This window comes from Lygodium microphyllum, chromosome 29, assembly GCF_053477565.2.
Source record: "Lygodium microphyllum isolate KBCC chromosome 29, Lygodium_microphyllum_v1.1.10, whole genome shotgun sequence".
NCBI lineage: Eukaryota > Viridiplantae > Streptophyta > Polypodiopsida > Schizaeales > Lygodiaceae > Lygodium > Lygodium microphyllum.
The window spans coordinates 58,992,561-59,012,077 of record NC_141163.1 but is presented as its reverse complement, the minus strand read 5'-3'; the positions used below and the strand labels follow the sequence as shown (position 1 = coordinate 59,012,077).

Here is a 19,517-nt window from a genome sequence, read left to right as displayed (position 1 = left end):
GACCATAGGCTGGTTATCAATGACAAGAAAAATGAATTCTTCTTGCATGCAATCCACTTTTTGGGGCATATTGTATCGGTTGATGGTATTCGCATGGACCCTGCAAAGGTTGAAGCAATACGATAATGGCTACCTTTGAGGAATGTGCATGAGATCCGCAACTTCTTGGATTTATGTTCTTACTACAGGAAGTATGTACGCGGGTTTGCTGAAATTGCATCTCCATTGCATGCCTTGCAAAAGAAGAATATGCCATTTAGATGGACAGCTGTGGATGTACCGAATATCAAAGGTGTCGCGCTCACTCTCCCTTCTACTGCTTTCTACTCTCTATATGTGTTATCCACCGCGTAGGAAAAGATGACTTTAGATCCTGTGCTCGTGTTGCCCGATCTACGGAAGTCATTCATAGTTCAATGTGATGCATGTGGTAACAGCATTGGGATTGTTCTTATGCGGGATAGTCGAGTTGTGGCTTATGAGAACCGAATTCTCCACGGTGTAGAAAAGAATTTGCAGGTCTATGAGAAAGAGCTCTTGGCTGTAATTCATGCACTGTCTACGTGGAAACATTATTTGTTAGGGGCTGATTTTACAGTGCACACAGACCATCAAACTTTGAGATACTTTTTGACGCAGACAAAGTTGTCAAAGAAGCATAAGAGATGGGCAAATTTCCTCTCTATGTTTCATTTTCAGATTGTACATATTGATGGTAAAAAGAAAGTGGTGGCCGATGCACTATCACATAAGCCACAAATTTCATCTGTCAGCATGGTTTATCACGCTAAGTTGGATGCCATGAAAGAGCAATATGTTGCTGATTCGAACTTTGCTAATGTTTATGATCAGCTTTGCAATGGCCAATAGCATGAACACTTTGTACTAAGAGATGAATTTCTAATGATGCATGGACGACTATGTGTCACAAAGCAGTTATGGCCTAGAGTTATGACTGAAAGTCATGTTCCTCTATATACAGGAACACAGAGGTATTGATACCATGGTCAAGGCAGTGGAGCATTTCTTTTATTGACCAGCTTTGAGGCATGATGTAGAACAGTTTGTTAAGACATGCATCGTATGCCAGAAGGTAAAGCACGATAGGCAAAAGTTATCGGGTTTATTACAGCCCTTGCCTATTCCAAATCGGCCTTGGCAGAGCATTGCAATGGACTTTATTTTTGAGCTTCCTAAGACACCTACAAAAAATGATGGGATATGGACTATCATTTGCAAGTTTAGCAAACAAGCCCATTTCATTCTGGTGAGGAAGAAAATAAAGGTTGATCATATGGCACGATTGTTTTTGCAGCTCATCTTTAAATATCACGGTATGCCAGAGTCGATCATTAATGGCTACTAGGAATGAAGCAAGTGTTATCATGATCATGTGTTTGGTGTTGCATGACCTATCTTTGAGCAGTGCTATTTATTACGTGATCGAGACCCCCAGATGACCAATTTATTTTGGAAGGGCTTGTTTGAGAATATGGTACCAACATTGAAATTTTCATCATCCTTCCATTCGCAGACAAATAGTTAATCTAAGAAAGCAAATTCCACAGTGTTAGATCTTTTAAGGTGCTATGTTTCAGACCATAAGGCGCAATGGAACCAGTATTTGCCCTTGGTTGAGTTTGCTTATAACAACACAGTGCATAGTTCTACGGGCAAAGATCCATTTGAGGTGGTTGAGGGTGGCAAGAAGGTACCACCTATTCTGCAAACTAAGGATAAGATCTTTGAGACTGATCGTTATGTGAAAAACTTGGATGTAGCCTATGCAAAGATAAAATATGCACTTCAGAGATCTCAAGAAAAGCAAAAGAGGACAGCCGATCGACATAGACGTGCTTTGCAGTTTACAAAGGGTGATTATGTATTGCTGCATTTTGAAAAGGCAAGGATGAAAAAGATGAAAGGAAGAGAAAGATTGTATCCGAAGTTGAGTATGAGATACTATGGGCCCTTCCAAGTGTTGGAGAAGATAAACAATGTGGCATATCGACTGCAATTACCTCCACATTGACGGATACATAATGTCTTTCACGTCAGTTTATTGAGGCCTTTTCATGGTGATGTGCCGAAGGATATGTCTGCTGAAATTCAGCCTCAGGTTGAGGAGCTAGATGAGATTTTGGTACCTGAGCAGATTTTGGCACATAAGAAAAGAAAGATCAAAGGTAAAGTTTCCAGGAGATGCTTGGTGAAATTTCAAAATTATTCACCAATGGATACCAAATGGATAGAAGAGGATGACTTGGCAGACCATCCTCAGTTGTTGCAACTTTACCTAGATGCCTTTCAGTTAGAGCCAACTTTAGTTCCTTATGGTCACTTTTTGGATCACTTGTACATCAATTTTTGCACGGATTGCTAGTCAGCTTTTGCAATGAGTTTGTGATCAGTTTGGTTTTTGAGATTCTTTGTGAGTCTTATGTTATGTTATGTTGGCTGGTAATTTTCAGCATATGTTGGGCATATGGAATGGTTGAACAGCAGTGCGCAATGTTGTGTTGACTATGATACCCTATGGAAATTCCAATGTAGTACTTTTCTTTTGATGCATTTGGCAGTGCAATTGAGGACGATTGCAAGGATTTCAAGGGGGAGGGCTGTCATGAGGACATGTATTTTTGAAACCTCACTTAACATGTGGATCAATTTTTAATCACATGATTAAGTAAATGATGCACGTGTGAGGTGCAATTGGAGTTAAAGTAAATTTACGAGCCCAACACCCAAAGAAATCACGAGATGTCAAAGGCAAAAGTTGCTATAAGTTATGCCGCACAGGTACTTGGTGGTATCTGGTGCCAGTTGTTGGCCTAGGTCATCCATTTGGCCATAAGTGTCAGTTGGTAACACTAGAGAACTAGCGTTTAATGGTATCGAACACCAATTTGATGGTCAAAGATGGCGCAAATACACTGGGGAATGGAAGCTGCCTAGCCAATTTAATTATTGGCTAGTCATATTTTTTTTCAGGGCACCGAAATAATTATTAGATTAATTTTCAGTATTTTAAGGCTGAAAATCAATATTTAATTATGAAAATTGCTGGAAAAACGATTTGGGAAGGCTGCCACTTGCGAAAAATGCCCATGCAAGACTGAAAAACGTCTTTAGAGGCTGGAGAGAGGCATTTCTATGAATTCAGCCTACAAGAGAGAGAGGGGGAAGGCTGCTGGTCTGATTTGCAGCCATTGAAGGACCTTCTGAGGCAGCCAGGGGAAAAAGAAGACCAATCAACAGCAGGAGACAGCATCTACAGGCTATTGAGGCAAGGCAGCAACAGTAAATGATTGATTTTCTTCAGTTCTTTGCATCTACATGCTGTTGTGGTAGGGCGGCAGCTGCACTTGACTGATTTTCAGTCATTCTTCGCAACAGAACTCTGAATTTTCTCTCTCTACAGCTTTCCCTCTCATCTCCCAGCCATTTCATAGCCTTGCTTTGAAGATCTCAACATTTGGACCCTTGGAGGCTGAGAAATTACAAATTTCTCTGCTATAAACCCTAATTTACAGCAAAAATTAGGGTTTAGCAGCAACCTTGGGAAGCATTCTAAAAATTGGAAGCTCCAAGACTTGGATTCAACAAGGCTAAAGGTGAATTTCAGCTGAATTCAGGTGGAGGACTAGCCAGCCATTGAATTTGGGGCATTTCCATCATCTATGAAGTGGATGAAGGCCAATTAAGTGTCCGAATCAAGGGGCAAAATAGATTGAAGACTTATTGGTCACTTTGGACAGCGAGGGGAGTTGAAATAATGGAAGAGATTGGGAGAATCCCATTGTAAATCAACTTCTTCTTCAATAAAGCTAAAGAAATACCGAAACTGTCTAAGATCAGTAGTAGGTAAATTTATATTTTCAGATTTGCATTAATTGTTTGCTATTGTAATTAAGTTGTAATCAAGGATTTACCACCCATCCACGGAAGGAAGGTTGGTCTTAGGGGACCGTGTCAAAAAGTCACCCAAAATCCTTGACCAATTAGTGGTACTCCACTGCAAGACTAAGAAACATAAGGGTAACAAAATATCTCGAAACTCTATAATGAAGTGCAAATTCTGCAACCATGAAACCATTATACCATAGAACCAAAAACTTATTCCCTTTGAGCAAATAATCAAGGAGCTATCGATAAGCTCATGTGGTGCATCCGCAAAGATGATTGAACCATGAAGATGCATTGCCTGTCAACACTACCTCTACTATCCATGAGATGCCAATGTGCAAGGTAGAATGACGCAATCTTCAAGTTATGCCCTCGAGGGGAAGTGACCCAAGACTTGTCCAAAGATTGCAATCTCCTCTAGTTTCTTCTTAGTTGCACAAACTAATTGAAGTTGCTCCTCAATGATGATCACATGGAACACAGTTAATTATTTGAGCACCTTGTGGCGTACTTCGATATCTAACCACTAGTTTCATTGCCTATCTTCACTAAGGCCCGCTCGGGTGTGCATTGCTGCACAGAGAGAGAGCAACTAATGGTAGCCTGAAAAGGTAAATTCTTTTTTTAGCCCCTTTTTTTTGCAGCCTGCACACAAGACACAACACAAGTTATATCCATGAACTTACGAGATGTGGACATCAGATTCACCTCCGAACAAAGGAGCTAAACGGACTCGTCCCAAAGCCTAGGAGCTAACAGTAACTCGATCAAAACTATGTCCAAAAGATACAGTCCCATACCACCAACCCACACTATCCTAGAGTACGGACGTGTCAACCTTTAGGATAAGACTTCAAGAGTGGCGATCATACAATGGTCTGCACAATTGAGCCTCGAGTCATATAAATATGACTCAGCTTCCCTAACCCTGAAGTACCCTTAGTGCATTCACACTAAGTCACTTCTTAATCATTGTGACCAATGCTTCTAGAACCCATCCAAGGAGGTGACACTTTCCCCCTTATGAAAGATTGTTGTCTTCAATAACATCCTCAACAACAAAGTGGGAAAATTTGCTCTTCAATGGACACACTAACTACCATATAGCCTCCGTCATTGGACAATTCTTCCACTTGACTAAACATTCAAGATAAATAGTTAGATGGGATCATTTTAGTACTAAGGCAACATGACAAGCTAGGAGGGGAAGGGGAAAAAAGGGGTGGGTGGGTATGTGAGGGGGTGGGATGGTGGCTGTGGCTGTCGTCTACAATATGCCAAATATAGTATTAGGCAAAAAACTCCATCTCAAACTAATGAACGTGGGTTGTCATAGTTTCATTGTCTTTCAAGTCAAATTAGACTGTAATTCAACCAATATAAAATAGCCTCTTTCGATCCTACAATGTACTACAAAACATCATTTTCTAATGCTAAGGCTTCATGATTCTTATTTTCTACTCCATGGGATTTATTCAAGATGGAGCCAAATCTCCAGTCTATATATCCTTTAATGAACGTACTAAATAAGGCTAAAGAGAAATATGTATAAATAACCTCCCTATTTGCTACATGTTTCTAGGGTTTTCTCTTGTGCTTTGTGCATTCTGACAAAAGCAACCAACTAGAAGGGGAAGAGGAGCATATACTGGCCCCAGCTACTCCAATGGATATTTTTCACCATCATTAGAACGCTAGGCCCTGTTTCAAATGATTGCACCTATAGAGAGAGCCCAATGTACAAAAACCAAGTCATGATGTAGACAAAGATGAACCAAATAAAGAGCTTTTGACACCAATAAAAACTCTGAAGCTCGGGCCACCAAGCTTTTAAGAGCTCATTAATTGGGCTATGACAACATTGTGGACCATAGCAACACCTTATCAAAACACTAGTAAAGGTTCATCCCTTTCTCTTCCCAGAAGCATAGGAACAACACATCTGCTGTACCAAGGATAGGTAGAGCATTTTCTCTTCTAATTTAGGATTCAGATAGGCCAATTATATAAGGTGCCTTTATCTAGAGCAATCACTGCTCATATCATCTACATCATATCCTGGAATGCACAAATGAGCCTCCTGGCCACCATTATACATTAGTCTCCTCCTCTGATTCATTGTGTGCCTGCTGCTGATTTTAGTGGCATCACTCTGCAAAGTGGGACTGTCTGGCAAAGTAAATGACTGATAAATATGGAACTGGGGACATTTGGTTCATTTGCCAAACTAGGGATTAAGTAACCAATCTGTTAGTGTGGTATATCCATTTACCAAGCCAGAGTACCGTAAAATATCCTAGTGTTTTTCTAGATTATGCAGCTTTCAATATTTATCGCAAGGTCCTAAGCACTGCCACAATTGCTTGATGAGTAGTACATTTCCAGCATGAGATTATCAAAGAATATTTTACAACAAAAGTTTGCCCTCTTCCGTCAAGCTCTCATTTCATTTTAATCTCTTGACATAAGAGCAGTCAGCAATAGAGAACTGCATTAAAAATATGATGGCATCAACAAAGTTTTCTTCACTCAAAACTGATGCCTTATCAAGTATGGGGATAAAAAACAGGCCAATGCAGAAGCCGAAAATTTGAAGGACCAAGCTCAAATATAGGCTTAAATACAACAATACAGGTATTATGCAAAGAAAAGAGAAAATATCAACAAGAAAGAGTATGCGCTTTTTAAGTGTCAAAAGATGCAATCCAAGCTGACCTAGCCAAAGTCAGCAATTCCATATAGTGGCTTTTCTCAAGAGACGTGAAAGAGCTTAGAGACTTTCCTGCACTCACCAGATGATACTTGATCTTGATCCTAGATGACTACAAAGTAGCAACATAAAAAGTCCCATGCAGCAGATCTTTCAAGAGGTCTCCCAAATATTCAGGCACAACAGACTGGAGAGCCATACACAAGGCCTTTTACTCCACTCCAAGGGAGCTTAATAGATTAAAAAATTGAACTTTGTTTCAACACATAAGTCCTAGTTGAAATGAAACAAGGTGAAACACCCAAGAGCTCTTCAGAATCATATATGTTCAAACAAAATTATGGCAGCCAATGGGTGCACTATACCTTGCAGAACGTGCAAAATAGTGAAGAAGTCGCCCTTTGTGGCATTGGGAATGCCGTAGCAGCTCTTCCAATCTTTGTTTTGCTACACCTTGATTCTTTAATGCAACTACCACAGAAAAAATCATTTGTTGGAGAAAATCATAAAACCCTCCCTTGCTAATTTAATTTTCAAAAAGAAAAAATAATAATCTACAAAAAGAAATCACTAAGTAAAAGATACATAATCCACATTGTCAGTAGCATGGCAACTCAGTACTACGTGTTATTTTTTATTGTTTAAGGGTCAAATCCCAGATAATTGTATAAATATAAAGATTCTTCAAGCGGGTTACAACAATGTTAGTAGTTTGCTTTACTTACATTTTCTTTTGTTAGCTCTACTATACAAAGTTCTTTGCTTTTGTTAGCTCTACTGCACAAAGTTTTTCAAACAAATTTTTTAAAACAAAAAACAACCACTGAGTTTATAAATACCCCATCCCCCATGGTTTTTATATTTAAGAGAACAAAATAGTTATCACGATTTGACCAGTAAGTGCATACCATACTTATCACAATGATAAGAAAGAAGTAACCCCACATCAATAATCAGCTTGCCAAGCTCCTTGAAAGCTGCAAAAAGGAATAAGTAACTTGTTCAGCAAACAGAAAGCAGTTACCTTGTTTGCGCTACAAATGTGCACTTGAGTGCACGAATGATATTGGACCACCACAAGTTACCTGGCTCTAGCTCTGGTAATTCCATAGTCGGCCACAAGTTTGGGCGGCAGTAAGAAGGGTATCTGAATAAAGTATGCATATAAGGAGCAACCTGTGTTACTGGTCTACCATCTCAATAAAGGTATGCTCCAGATAATCAAAAATCACTTGATCAAGAAACTATATACCTTTCCATCAACTCTTTATCAGATGTGGGCTTGTCTATGATAGGGTTTGCATAGAATGACCCTTTCAGCACATCTATCCACAACAGTAATCAACAAAAGATTCAAATCAACCGTCATCATACACATAAACTAGCTGCAGGCATGAATTGAAAAGCAGCATCCTAAAACGGAAAAAGGTTTATAGGAGTCATCTTTCAACCAATATGCAGTCAAAGTCTCCCAGGAAACTTGGCTAGCTTTAACAGATTATCAGTCAAAATTACATGGTGTACACAGAGAACATTCCACAAAGTACCCGCAGAAAAAAGCAGCGTCCTAAGAAGGGAAGAGATTCTTATACTTAAAAGAGTCATCTTTCAACAAACGTACAGTCAAAATCCCCCAGTAAACTCAGTTATCTTTAACAGCTTATCAGCCCAATTCCATCTAGTGTACGCAGAGAAAATCAACCAATAGACAGTCAAAATTCTCGAGTTAACTTGTCTAGCTTTGACAGCTTATCAGCCAAAATTCTAGGAAGAGATTTCTATACTTAAAGAGCCATCTTTTTCAACTGATACACAGTCAAAAAGCCCCAGTAACTCAACTAGCTTTAACAGCTTATCAGCTAAAAATCCACGAGGTGTGTGGAGGAAAAAAAAACTATCACCATAAAGCATCACTAGCATAAGCATGCCTCTCTTAAGTGTACAAAATAACCATGAACCCCACTAAAGTATGTTCCCAACCACATAAAGCCAAGATGCCTAGGGAAGCAAAAGAAGAAAAAATCATGATCGCAAAATTTGTAAAGATATTTCCTTTCTGTTTCTGCAGATGTAGAATAACGGTACAACAGTATGATTCCTTCTGCTATACTACATTCATCTGGGAGCCCTCATGTTACTTCACCAAATCTGCACACAGTCACAAATGGAAATGATATTCCCAGAGGATACATCTTTGGCTGCCTTTCAACATCATCCACAGATCTAGGAATCCACTCACCAGTCAATCCTCATTAGGTATTACACGAAGGGATACACTCGCCAATCAATCCACATATCTAGGGATCCACTCGCCAATCAATACTCATTAGGTATTACACCAAGGGAAAACGGATTGAGCAAGGCTACATCTGCAACTATGGGCATCAAAATTGAGGCTTTGTACGTAAAATGGCACATGTTATTTACAAAATCTAAGACAAGCATAGCTCCTTATGTACTAGGCAAAAGATTATGGACATTAAGCAACAAAAACTTATTCTAATGTATCATATCTTTTTTGGCATTTTCCAGCTCATTAAAACAGCCCCAAAAAGGCATTTGAGCCATTTTACAATACACTCTAGACAGCTGTAAGCACCCTATACTTCTTCTCGCTTGAACTCATTTTGTAGAAGGGACTCAGTGTCAACACCACCCTTTACTTCTTACCTTTTACAGTTGCTGCTGTCATCATTCCCGTCATCATCTATCCTCCTCCTGACACCAGCCTGCACATGGCTGCTATTGTTGCATTTTTCTGCCAGCTTTTCATTAACGACACCTGCTGCTGTTGTTTGTGATTATCCAGCCTTTCTGCAGCTGCACAACTTCATCCACAGCATCATCTACCTCTCCCGATGACCTGATTTTCCAGCCTGGTGACCTGTCCCTGGCCTGCATTTTTTGTACTGGAACGGCTGCATCTTCTTCTTCATCATCAGCCAGACCGTTTTGCTATTCCAAAAGTTTGTATCCAGATTTTGCATCACCATCTTCTTATTTTCAGTCATTCTCATCCCTAACTGGCCATAGGCTGCTGTGTCACATCACCTTAGCTCCAGTTAGCTTCACCTACTCCACATTTGGTGGTATTGCTACACTCAGGATCTGTACACAAAGGGCATCACTCTCCAGTATCCTCCCTTAGGCCACTCCATAAAAAACAGTGGCTGGTAGACACCTCCACTCCTTCAGCATCTCATCCGTATCATCAACTTCACTCACTCATATTTAGTATTGATTCATTTAAAGACATTGTGGTGGAAATCTGAATGAATGAGTCAATATTGAATATACCATGCTCATGCACCAAACAAACTGTGCAAGGAATGAAAATTGTACCCCCAAATTCTCATGTCTCAATGACCGAGGTAGAGTAAAAGAGTATGTCATACACTTGATGGATCTCAAAACACAACAAGGCAGCCTCCGAGTGTCGGACACCAGCAAACACACTAGAGGATGTTGGATTTGGTGGCAGACACGCATAAAAATAAAGAAAAACTGCACCAAACACGTCAAAGGAGTAGCAAGCACTGAGGTGACAACTACAAAGTGAAAACACAGATGTTGTTGGAGTCCTCCACGCCAAGCAACAGCAGAATCAGCAAAACACAAATGTGAAGAAGGTCACCAGCTGCAAAGAGTGCTCCAAATGCACTCACTACCTATGGAACATGCCACCAGCACAACTGCAATGGAGCTGATCAGTAAGGGGATGGCTGGAAGGTGAGAAATCTGCAAGGTGGACGCTAGAAACAAGCACAAAATGGTAGCAACGGGCAAGGGACAGCTTTGTCTGAGATGTCCTCGGCAAAGGGGTGTGGGCAAGGAAACTAGAGGGCTTGAAACCTGCAAAAATGAGATCAGACTGAATGGAGGGCAGCCTACCTACTTATAGAAAGTTTCGGGACTTCGTCCCATGCAATGTTTAAAAACTCTCTTGAACCATGCACCATTTTAGGGATTACATTAATTAAACAGTTTTGGGACTTTTTAAGAGACTAATTTAGCACATAATGCTTATTTTAGTTCAACACGACCTCTCATGCCCAAAAATTGAGCTACAAAAGAAGGCAAACCCAAAGTTTTGTGTGTTTTTGTCTTTGTTTTTGGTTTTGCCTAAAGGTGTCCCATCCTAAAGTAGGGAGGGCATCAAACAAAGGGTCCACGATGGCTGCCCAGGGGCCTACCAAGACTACAGAGGTGATGGTTATCTTACCGAGGGAGTCCAAGTGGTCAACCCAAAGAGCTCAAGGCATCATAGAAAGGGTACACGTCAACTACCTAGTGGCCTACCAAGTCCAGCAAAGGCGGAAGCATTGTGAACTTTTCTTTTTCATTTTTAAAAAATAGTGTTTGGTTCAAAAAAGGGTAGATGGAGGTCAATTAAGTAATAGATGGGAGACTAATGATCAAACCCAAAGGCTTTCACAAAATAAGCAAGCTATCCCTACCACTACTGGGTGTCGATGTTAAAAGAATAGACTAAGGATGTGTGAAACAAATATAGTGAGTATATGAAGAGGCAAAAAAGCGTGCAGAAAGCAAGCTAGTGAAGCTAAGCAAGTAGGAGAGACTACCATGTACAATGCCACCAATATGGTGGATCCAAAGTCAACCGCTTCAAAAGAACGAAGACGGATAAATATGCACAAATACATGGTTACAAGAAGAGAATGTCAATGCACTGGAGTTATACAATTGACAATGCAGGTATGATCATGCTAATGGAAAATGCTATGTAATGGTGCCACTTAGACACTGTCCTCACAAAAGAATTGTTCACTTCCTAAGCACCCTTTCACAATCATGTCATCCCAGTGACACGGATGAAGATACAAAGTACAGTATAGATAATGTATGAAAAAAACTATAAACAACATCCTGTCACCACCAAGAGAAGAAAGCCACCCCCTCTCAAATTGGAAGGGAAAGGTAGAGGGAATCATCCTCTCCTTGTCAATCTGAAGTACAGAACAATGTATCCAAGCCAATCCTAGGTAACACATACTAAAGCACCGGCCAATTGACTGCCTTGATCAATGCCTGTAAAAGTGTGTGACGAAGGCAGAAACTCTACGTGAATGGTACGTAGCTCAAACTGCTCTCTAGTGAAGTGGAAGTGAACCCCCACATGCTATATCCATGGTGTAATAATCAGATTTCCTGCGAGGGCAATGCCACTTTGGTTGTTGCAATAGACAACAATAGGAGAGTCATATGAAAATTGATGTGCCACCAGTAAGCTCCTCAAGTAGATAGCCTCTATGCTACCATCAAAGAGAGCCCTATACTCAACCTCGATCCTAGAAGTCACCATCGTCTCCTACTTACGGCTAGCCTAAGAGAGTTGCCATGTCTAAGGTACAGAGGTAGCCACGATGGGAATGCCGGGTGTCAGGATCTCTTGCCCAACCAAAGTCAATGTACCTCTATAAACATAAAGCAGAACCATAAGTGAGGCCATAAGAATACGTATACCATAAAAATCTCAAAACACGAAGGCATGCCATCCAATGTGACATCCTAGGTTCAATGAAATATTGACCGAGTAAACTAACTCAATAAGCTAAATCTCGCCGAGTTTGAATTAACCAAAGGCGATCTCCATTCCGAAAAGGTAAAACAATAAACCACCTGCTCTCATCTTAAAAGTAGAACAAAGCTGAGCCTTAATATTTGCTATGGTAACAGAATTTGAGCCAATGAGAAGTAAATCATCTACTATAGCAGGATATAGCTAGCCCCCTCTGAAGTAATACAAACATCTAAGTTCAGGTTACAAGGGATAGAATTGTGTCCCTAAATTCTAAGGAACTCCGGGAGGCTACTCCACATATACTTTCTCCTCCAGATAACCGTTCAAGAAGGCGCTTTTAACATCCATCTAATAGATCAACCAACCATAGTGAGCAACTAGTGCAACCAATAGACAAAATGATGCCAACCGCGCAGTAGGAGCAAAGGTCTCTTCATAATCAATACCTTGCTTTTGTTAAAACCCTTGCACAACAAGGTGAGCCTTGTACTTATCTAAAGTCCCATTAGCCTTTAGCTTAGTCCTAAAAATCCACTTTGTTCTAATGACTTTCTTGTAGCTCGAACTATCCATAAAGGTCCAAGTCTCATTTCGATCAATACTCTCTAGCTCCTTTTCTATGGCCAAGCGGGGCAGATCTTCTAGAGCCCTCCCAAGTGAAATCGCATGGAAGGATCCTTGACTCCTGCATTGTCTACTGGTACCAACGAGGTAAGTGATCTCGTCGACAAGGCTTGGGAGCTAAAGAATCTACAAGCGAGTCAAGAGCGGATAGCAAACTCGACTCAAAAGAAACTATCTTTGAGGGAATAATGTAATAAAAGGGGTCACAGTCCGGTGCAGAAAATTGCCTAATGTCCCTCTCATTAAAGACTACATCTCTTCTAACAATCACCTTGTTTGTCTGAGTATCGAACAGACGATAGACTGTCACTTCGAAGAAGTAGCCTACAAAAATCAACAGATCAACTCGAGGAGTGAGCTTACCTATCTTATCATTGAGGTTGTGCGTGTAGGTATAACTCTCAAAGACTCTAACATGGAAAACTATATACCAAGAGCCAAAATTTTCCTCATACGGAGTCCTTTGAGGGAGATAGGCAATCGAGTATCAATTAAGGATGCACATCAAAGTGTTAACAACCTTGATCCAAAGGCGCTCAAGAAGCTTTACTGTGAACAACATAGAGCATCCCATGTTCATGATGGTTTGGTCTCTGCACTCTACAACTGCAGTCTGGGAAGAGAAATTAGTAGAAGTAAGCTAGCATAAAATGTCATATACCTGGAGAGACTCATAAAACTCATGTGAGGTCAATTCGCCTCCATTATCACTCATGCATCCTACAAGACGACTAGTCTGGTTATGCACCAGTAGCACCCAAGCAGAAAAATATGTGAAGGCATCAAACTTGTGCTTGAGAAAATACACCCACATGTATCAAGAATGATCATCCACAATCAAAAATAAGTACAGTGCGTCGTTCAAGACGGAGATGAATGTAGGCCATAAAGATCAACAAAAATTAATCTAAGAGGCACCTAAGCTCTATATGTAGACTACTGAGGGAATGGGGTACCGTATTGTATCTTGAGTTGACAAGCTTTATAGATGTCCCGTGATAGCTTCAAGCATGAAAGACCATCAACCATCTATCGATACGACAACTCATAAAGACACTCTTATTAGAGATTCCCGAAGCGAAAATGCCAAAGATGCTCAGTGTTCATAAACTCTCCTTTAGTGGCTAAAGCCTGGAAGCAATGAAACTCAAAGCTCTTGGCTATTGACTCGAAAAGAAACTAGTCATGTGGTACAAGCCACTAAGCTGTGCCTCACCATGAGCAATTACGAAACATGTCTAAGAGTCAAGGACCTTGACCATGGTCGCTATAAAGAAGATTGCTCGATCCAAGCAGCAAAGCTATTGAACAAATAAAAAGTTCACCCCAAGCTGAGAGACATGATATACATCAATGATTATCTAGCGTAGCACGATCTAAGCCCTAGTTATTAGAAAAATTGACGCAACTGTGAGCCTAAATCTTGACCAAGGAGTTGTTCCCAACAACGACTTAGCCGGTCGCAAGGGCTCAAGAAATTAAAATGTTCTCAATTGGGGTCATATGATGGGTAGCTCCACTATCCACAAAACAAGGAGTAGCTAAAGTACTTTGTTGTGACAAGTGGGTCTCTACACTCACCTCATCAAAAGGCAACTCGCAGATGTGGACAAGACTCGCATCTTTAAGTGTCTCTACGGAGATGATGTGGATCTTTGCAGACTAGTCAAACAAGCCCTCTATATTGAGAACATTGTTGACTATGATGGCTGACTGGTGCCAATGTGGATCTAGCCTCGCCACTACCATTGCTAAGGGTGCCAACACCCTACCACCCCTGCTAGGGATTTCTCGATTGAGGGGTGAGGATAAGTCTTAGCTTTTGGTGCTGTGCCTCCATTCTTTTTTATTAAGAATCCTTGTCAAAATGGACAACCTTCTAACAATGTCGACAATACCAATTTTTCTTCACTACATTTTGTCATCCGAGTTCGACAGATGACTAAGAGTTTCCTATGGTCTCACTTAATTGATTTTGATTCTGATTTTGAGTTTATTTATCCTTCTTGTGCTGCCCCTTCTAAGAAGAAGCAACAATATTCCCCTTTGTAGAGGTCAAACTATGAAACCGATTGAATATCCAAGTGTAACACAATGGCTGATACTCAATTCATGAAATGTGGACATAGTGGATTGTGAAATCACCTGCTCCACAAAATGGAAGCATTGCTTGGACAGCTTATTTAGAAACAATGTGACCTGATCGTCCGAGGACTTAGGAGCCCCCGGTGTGGTATTTGAAGACATAAAAGGTGCACTTAATGGAGGGTAAAAGAAAGGTGTTGCAGAACTAGCGGTGCGATCGGTGGGCGATTAAACAGATTTGTCATTCATGTAGTTATGGAAAATGTGTTAGGTCTTTTTTTTATTAAATGCAAATGATGAAAAAGATGATTCATCAAAATCAAATTGACCATGAAACCTATACTCTTTGAGGCTTATGAATCAATACTTAGTTTGAAGAGTTGCTTCATCGTAAGCATCATTAATATCTTGTGGAAAAGAGAAGGTAAACTCAAAAGATTGAGTAGTAATATGCATACCTAACATTGTAGTGAATGAAGATGGAGCAGTGTATGGAAAAGATGAAAAGGTAAAGATGGAGACGATGGTAGTAGAGAGAAAAATGGTTTGTGCTCCATGATCGTTTCCATGTCAAGATGGCCAGTCTGTTGTGGAGCTTCTATCCTTGCAAAATCATTAGACTGATGTACCGAATCTAAAGGGGAAAACTCAAATTTACTTTCAATCTGCTGTTGATCTTAATACATGAGGATGAGATTGTATTCAGCTCGTGAGATCTCGTATGGTCTGTGGGCTCCATGGTAGTCCGAAGACTGTCCAATGTCAGAAGGAGCAACAAGATCTAAAGCCTACTCCATTTGTGTCTTGATGTGCTAGATACGGATGTATCATGAAGAGGTGGTGAAGATGTATTCAAAGTCATCTTGCCCTCTAGCTGTTTCTTGCTTCCTATGAAATGCTTTCCGATCAAAGCCTAGGTTTCATGGAAGAGAACCTTGTTTTGATACCGTGTGAAGAAATACCTTGACGCAAAAACATAAACGAAAGCATACAACAAAGCATAAACTCAACAAAATACAATTAGGGTTAGGGGAACTCAGAGACAATGAACACAATGGAAATCTGAATGAATGGCTAAATAATGAATATACAATGCTCATGCAGCAAACAAATTGTGAAAAGAATGAGAATTGCACCCCGAACTCTCGTGTCTTGAGGACCAAGGAAAAGGTGCCGAGCAAGACAGTGTTGCGTACTCCTGACAAATCCCAAAATGCAGCAAAGCAGCCTCTGAATGTCAAACACCAATAAACACAAAACACGATGTTGGATTTGGTGGTAGATAAGCAGTGAGAAGAGAGAAAAACTGCAAACACAACCTTCAGAGCAGGACTAAGGCAACAAGTATATAGTGAAAACATAGATGATGTTGGAGTCCTCCAAGCCACGCAACAGCAATATCAGCAAAACGCAAGTGTGAAGGTCGCCAACTACAAAGAGTGTTCAAATCCAATTGCCATGTGTGGAGCAGGCCACTATGCTGCAAACACAGCTGCAGTGGAGCTGGATTAGCAAGCTGATGGCAGGAAGGAGAGAAATCTACAAGATGCAGGCTAAAACAGGCGCCAAATGGTAGCAATCAACAAGGGACAACTTCAACTAAGATGTCCTATGCGAACAAAGGCTGCCAATGTTATTCCTAAAAGCCTTTATACACAAAATCATTAGGCTAAAGTGACCATTGAGATGATGGTGAAAGTTGGGGACCTTGAGATACCTTACATTGCTCTTATTGATCATGGATTTGAAATCAATGTTATGATAAGGAGTTTGTACAAGAATGGCAGATTATCACTGGATCTAGAGCATGAATGGATGATGTAAGTTGCTAACAATGCTTATGGGGGAGCCATTTGGAATAGAGAAGCTCCCTGTCATCGCTTCGCCTGCTACCCCCGCCTCCCGACTAGTCCCTCACACCCGCAACCCCCTTCTCAACGCCTTCGCTAGTGCCTCCCCCCCCCCCCCCCCCAATTCCCCACCTGTGGCCCCTGCCCATGGCCCATCACTTGCCCTACCCGTCGCCCTGCCTGTCGCCCGCACCCTGCCAATCACCCTGCCCCCTGGCCATCATCCTACCTTTCCCCCCGCCTGTGGCCTCCACCCCCGCCCCTGATCCGCATTTGCATGTGCCCCCCCCCCCCCCGGCCATCATCCTCGCTTGTGCCCGTTTCCCCCCCCCCCCCCCCCCCCGTCCGCGCCCGTTGTCCGTCGCCTCCACCTATTTTTTTTTTTAATTTTAAAAAAAAGGTCCCCCCCCTTCGCCATTGACACCCCCCCTTGCAATTGCTCCCTCCCCCTGCAGCAACTCCACCCTCCAATAGCACAACAGCGTGATAGGTAGGTTCTCCACCCTCCAATAGCACAACAGCATGATAGGTAGGTTCTCCCAGAAGGGACGCGCAATGCAAACCTATGGTCAGACACCGGCGCACTCAGTGCCTAGTCAAACACCTTGCGCGTAGTCCTCTCAGAGGAGCAGCTCTTAGCCGTCCGAGCTAAGGAGCTGGAGCTAATGGAAACAACGATTTATGGTCATGTAGTAGGACATTCCCCAGCCAGGGCCCAGCTTCGGGATTGGCTTCACTCCACGCTGTGCATCGGCACAATGCAGATCATGGAGGCGGTCCTATTGGGCCAAGGGATCTTCATGGTCCAACTCAACTCGGCAGACGTAGCTCGCGAGTTACTCGCCAATTCACCAAATGCGTCCACGAAGGGGGTCATATACATGGTCCCTTGGTACATTGGCTGTACTGTGGAGGCGTTTGCACTCTACAACAGATTTCTTCGACACCTAGTCACCCTTCTTTTCCCCAGCCTAGTGATTGAGCATCGCCAATTGGTGGAAGACTTTGAACGGCTCTTCAGCATTGTCCTTCCCGCGTCTTTCGCAGATGCACTGGTAGTAGCAGGAGTCCCAAAGGTACGGGTGGCAGTGAAAGAGGTCAACAATATTCCATAGTTCCTAGAGATTGAGGCAGGCGGGCACTCCTTTAGGTAGCAGGTCATTGTGACTAGGCAACCAGGATAGTGCCTATAATGCCACGACTTTGGGCATCAGGCAGTTTGTACGCGTTTCGGAGCCAAGGCAGCTTCGCCCACAAGTCCCCAACTGGATGCTGACGGCTTCACATGGGTCCATAGACGACAGAGAGGGAGATGGCAAGGGGGGCGTAGCCAGCTCCTCAGACCCAGCCTCGTCAACAGGGTGCAGACCAAGCCTCATCAGCAACGTTTCGGAGCCGAGGCGGTTTCGCCCATAGGTCCCCAACTGGACGCTGATGGCTTCATATGGGTCCAGAGACGACAAAGAGGGAGACGACAAGGGGAGGCGCAGCCAGCCTCCTCAGACCCAGCCTCCTCAACAGGATGCAGGTGGACGAGCGACCCTCCCTCAGCAGAGCACTCCACAACCCCCCTAACTGTCCAACCCGACACGACCACAGCCACCCATATTCTTCACATGCGCCACAGACTGCCTCGCCTAAGTTCCCACAGTCCCCTCATCCCACCCCTCCCCCCCCGACCTTGGCCCACAGCCTCCCCTTGCCAAAGCCACCCCCCCCCCCCCCCAACACCCACCATGCATCTCCATCCATCCCACCATCCCTTGATCCTCTTCCCCCTCACCACCCCCCCTACTGAGCATCCCCTCCCCCCCCCGATCCGCACTCGGGTTAGGTGCCCTCCCAGACCCACCCCCCCTCCCACACGAGGTGATGAGCCACACACACCTACCTTCTCCACGCACCAGCAGTCTTTCCCCTCCCACACAGCCACCAGCTCATCTACCCCTGCCACCCGCCACACCTTCCCAAGATAGGCACAATTGTTGCCACAGGAGTTCTTCCGCAGTGGCCCATGGTCCTACCTGCAAGTTGCAGAGCGCGGAGAGTTTCCACTACCTCTAGAGATGGGGATCTTCGTGGTTCGTAAGTCAAGGAGGAGCAAGGTCCATCTACTAGCACCACCGGATGGACCAAACTATGCCTTTTTTCTGCAATCCTCTCACTCAGGGGAGTGGATGACAACACAGGTAGAGGAGGAGTTGAAGAGTCACGTGGCGGACCACATCTACCAGTCGATGCCAGAAGGACTAGCACTGTTTGCACAGCAGTGGCTTGGTTGCATGATGGACTTTAACAGGTGGGCTGGCGTCGAGGTCCCACACTTGAGCATCATCTTTCAAGCCCCTTCACAAACGAGAGCTCTAAAGAATGTGATCGAGTGGCCCCTGGCACAAGCGGCCCGATTCTACCAGTGTACAAAGTCGCAATTCTCAACATGGCCGATAGTGCATTGATAGTACTACCTGGAGCATCTATAACCCCTATGGTCCAGCCAAGGGCCACCATGGGAGACTGGAGTTCAGCATCCAGACCGGTGGAAAAGCGCACTTGCATGCCTCACAAATTCTCATCCTCATCAACAGCATCCACACCGAACAAATGCCTGTTCGGTCAATCACAGGTTTTCCCATGAGCTTACACCTTCCATCTTGGAATGTGAATAGTCTCCACTACAGTGGGGCACGTGGTTCTAGGAAGTTGATTGTTTGGCAGGAGTTGCAGCCTACCCTTGCCGGACGGATCGACATCTTGCTTCTGCAAGAGCACAAGCTCACCCCCACCCAAGCCCAGCGGGTTG

General features: G+C 42.9%; 1 protein-coding gene across 2 annotated transcripts in view; it reads right to left on the bottom strand.

Annotated features, from left to right (window-relative positions):
- The window catches only part of LOC148010681 (2-oxoglutarate (2OG) and Fe(II)-dependent oxygenase superfamily protein), a 153,878-nt gene that overhangs the window by 55,882 nt on the left and 78,479 nt on the right, over positions 1-19,517 (bottom strand). For both annotated transcript variants that reach the window (XM_087671746.1, XM_087671745.1), the window contains exons 6-9: positions 7,869-7,941; positions 7,702-7,763; positions 7,525-7,593; positions 6,982-7,087 (exon numbers count right to left, since the gene is read on the bottom strand). In XM_087671746.1, the coding sequence (XP_087527872.1) occupies positions 6,982-7,087; positions 7,525-7,593; positions 7,702-7,763; positions 7,869-7,941 (310 nt within the window). The remainder of the gene's footprint in view (positions 1-6,981; positions 7,088-7,524; positions 7,594-7,701; positions 7,764-7,868; positions 7,942-19,517) is intronic.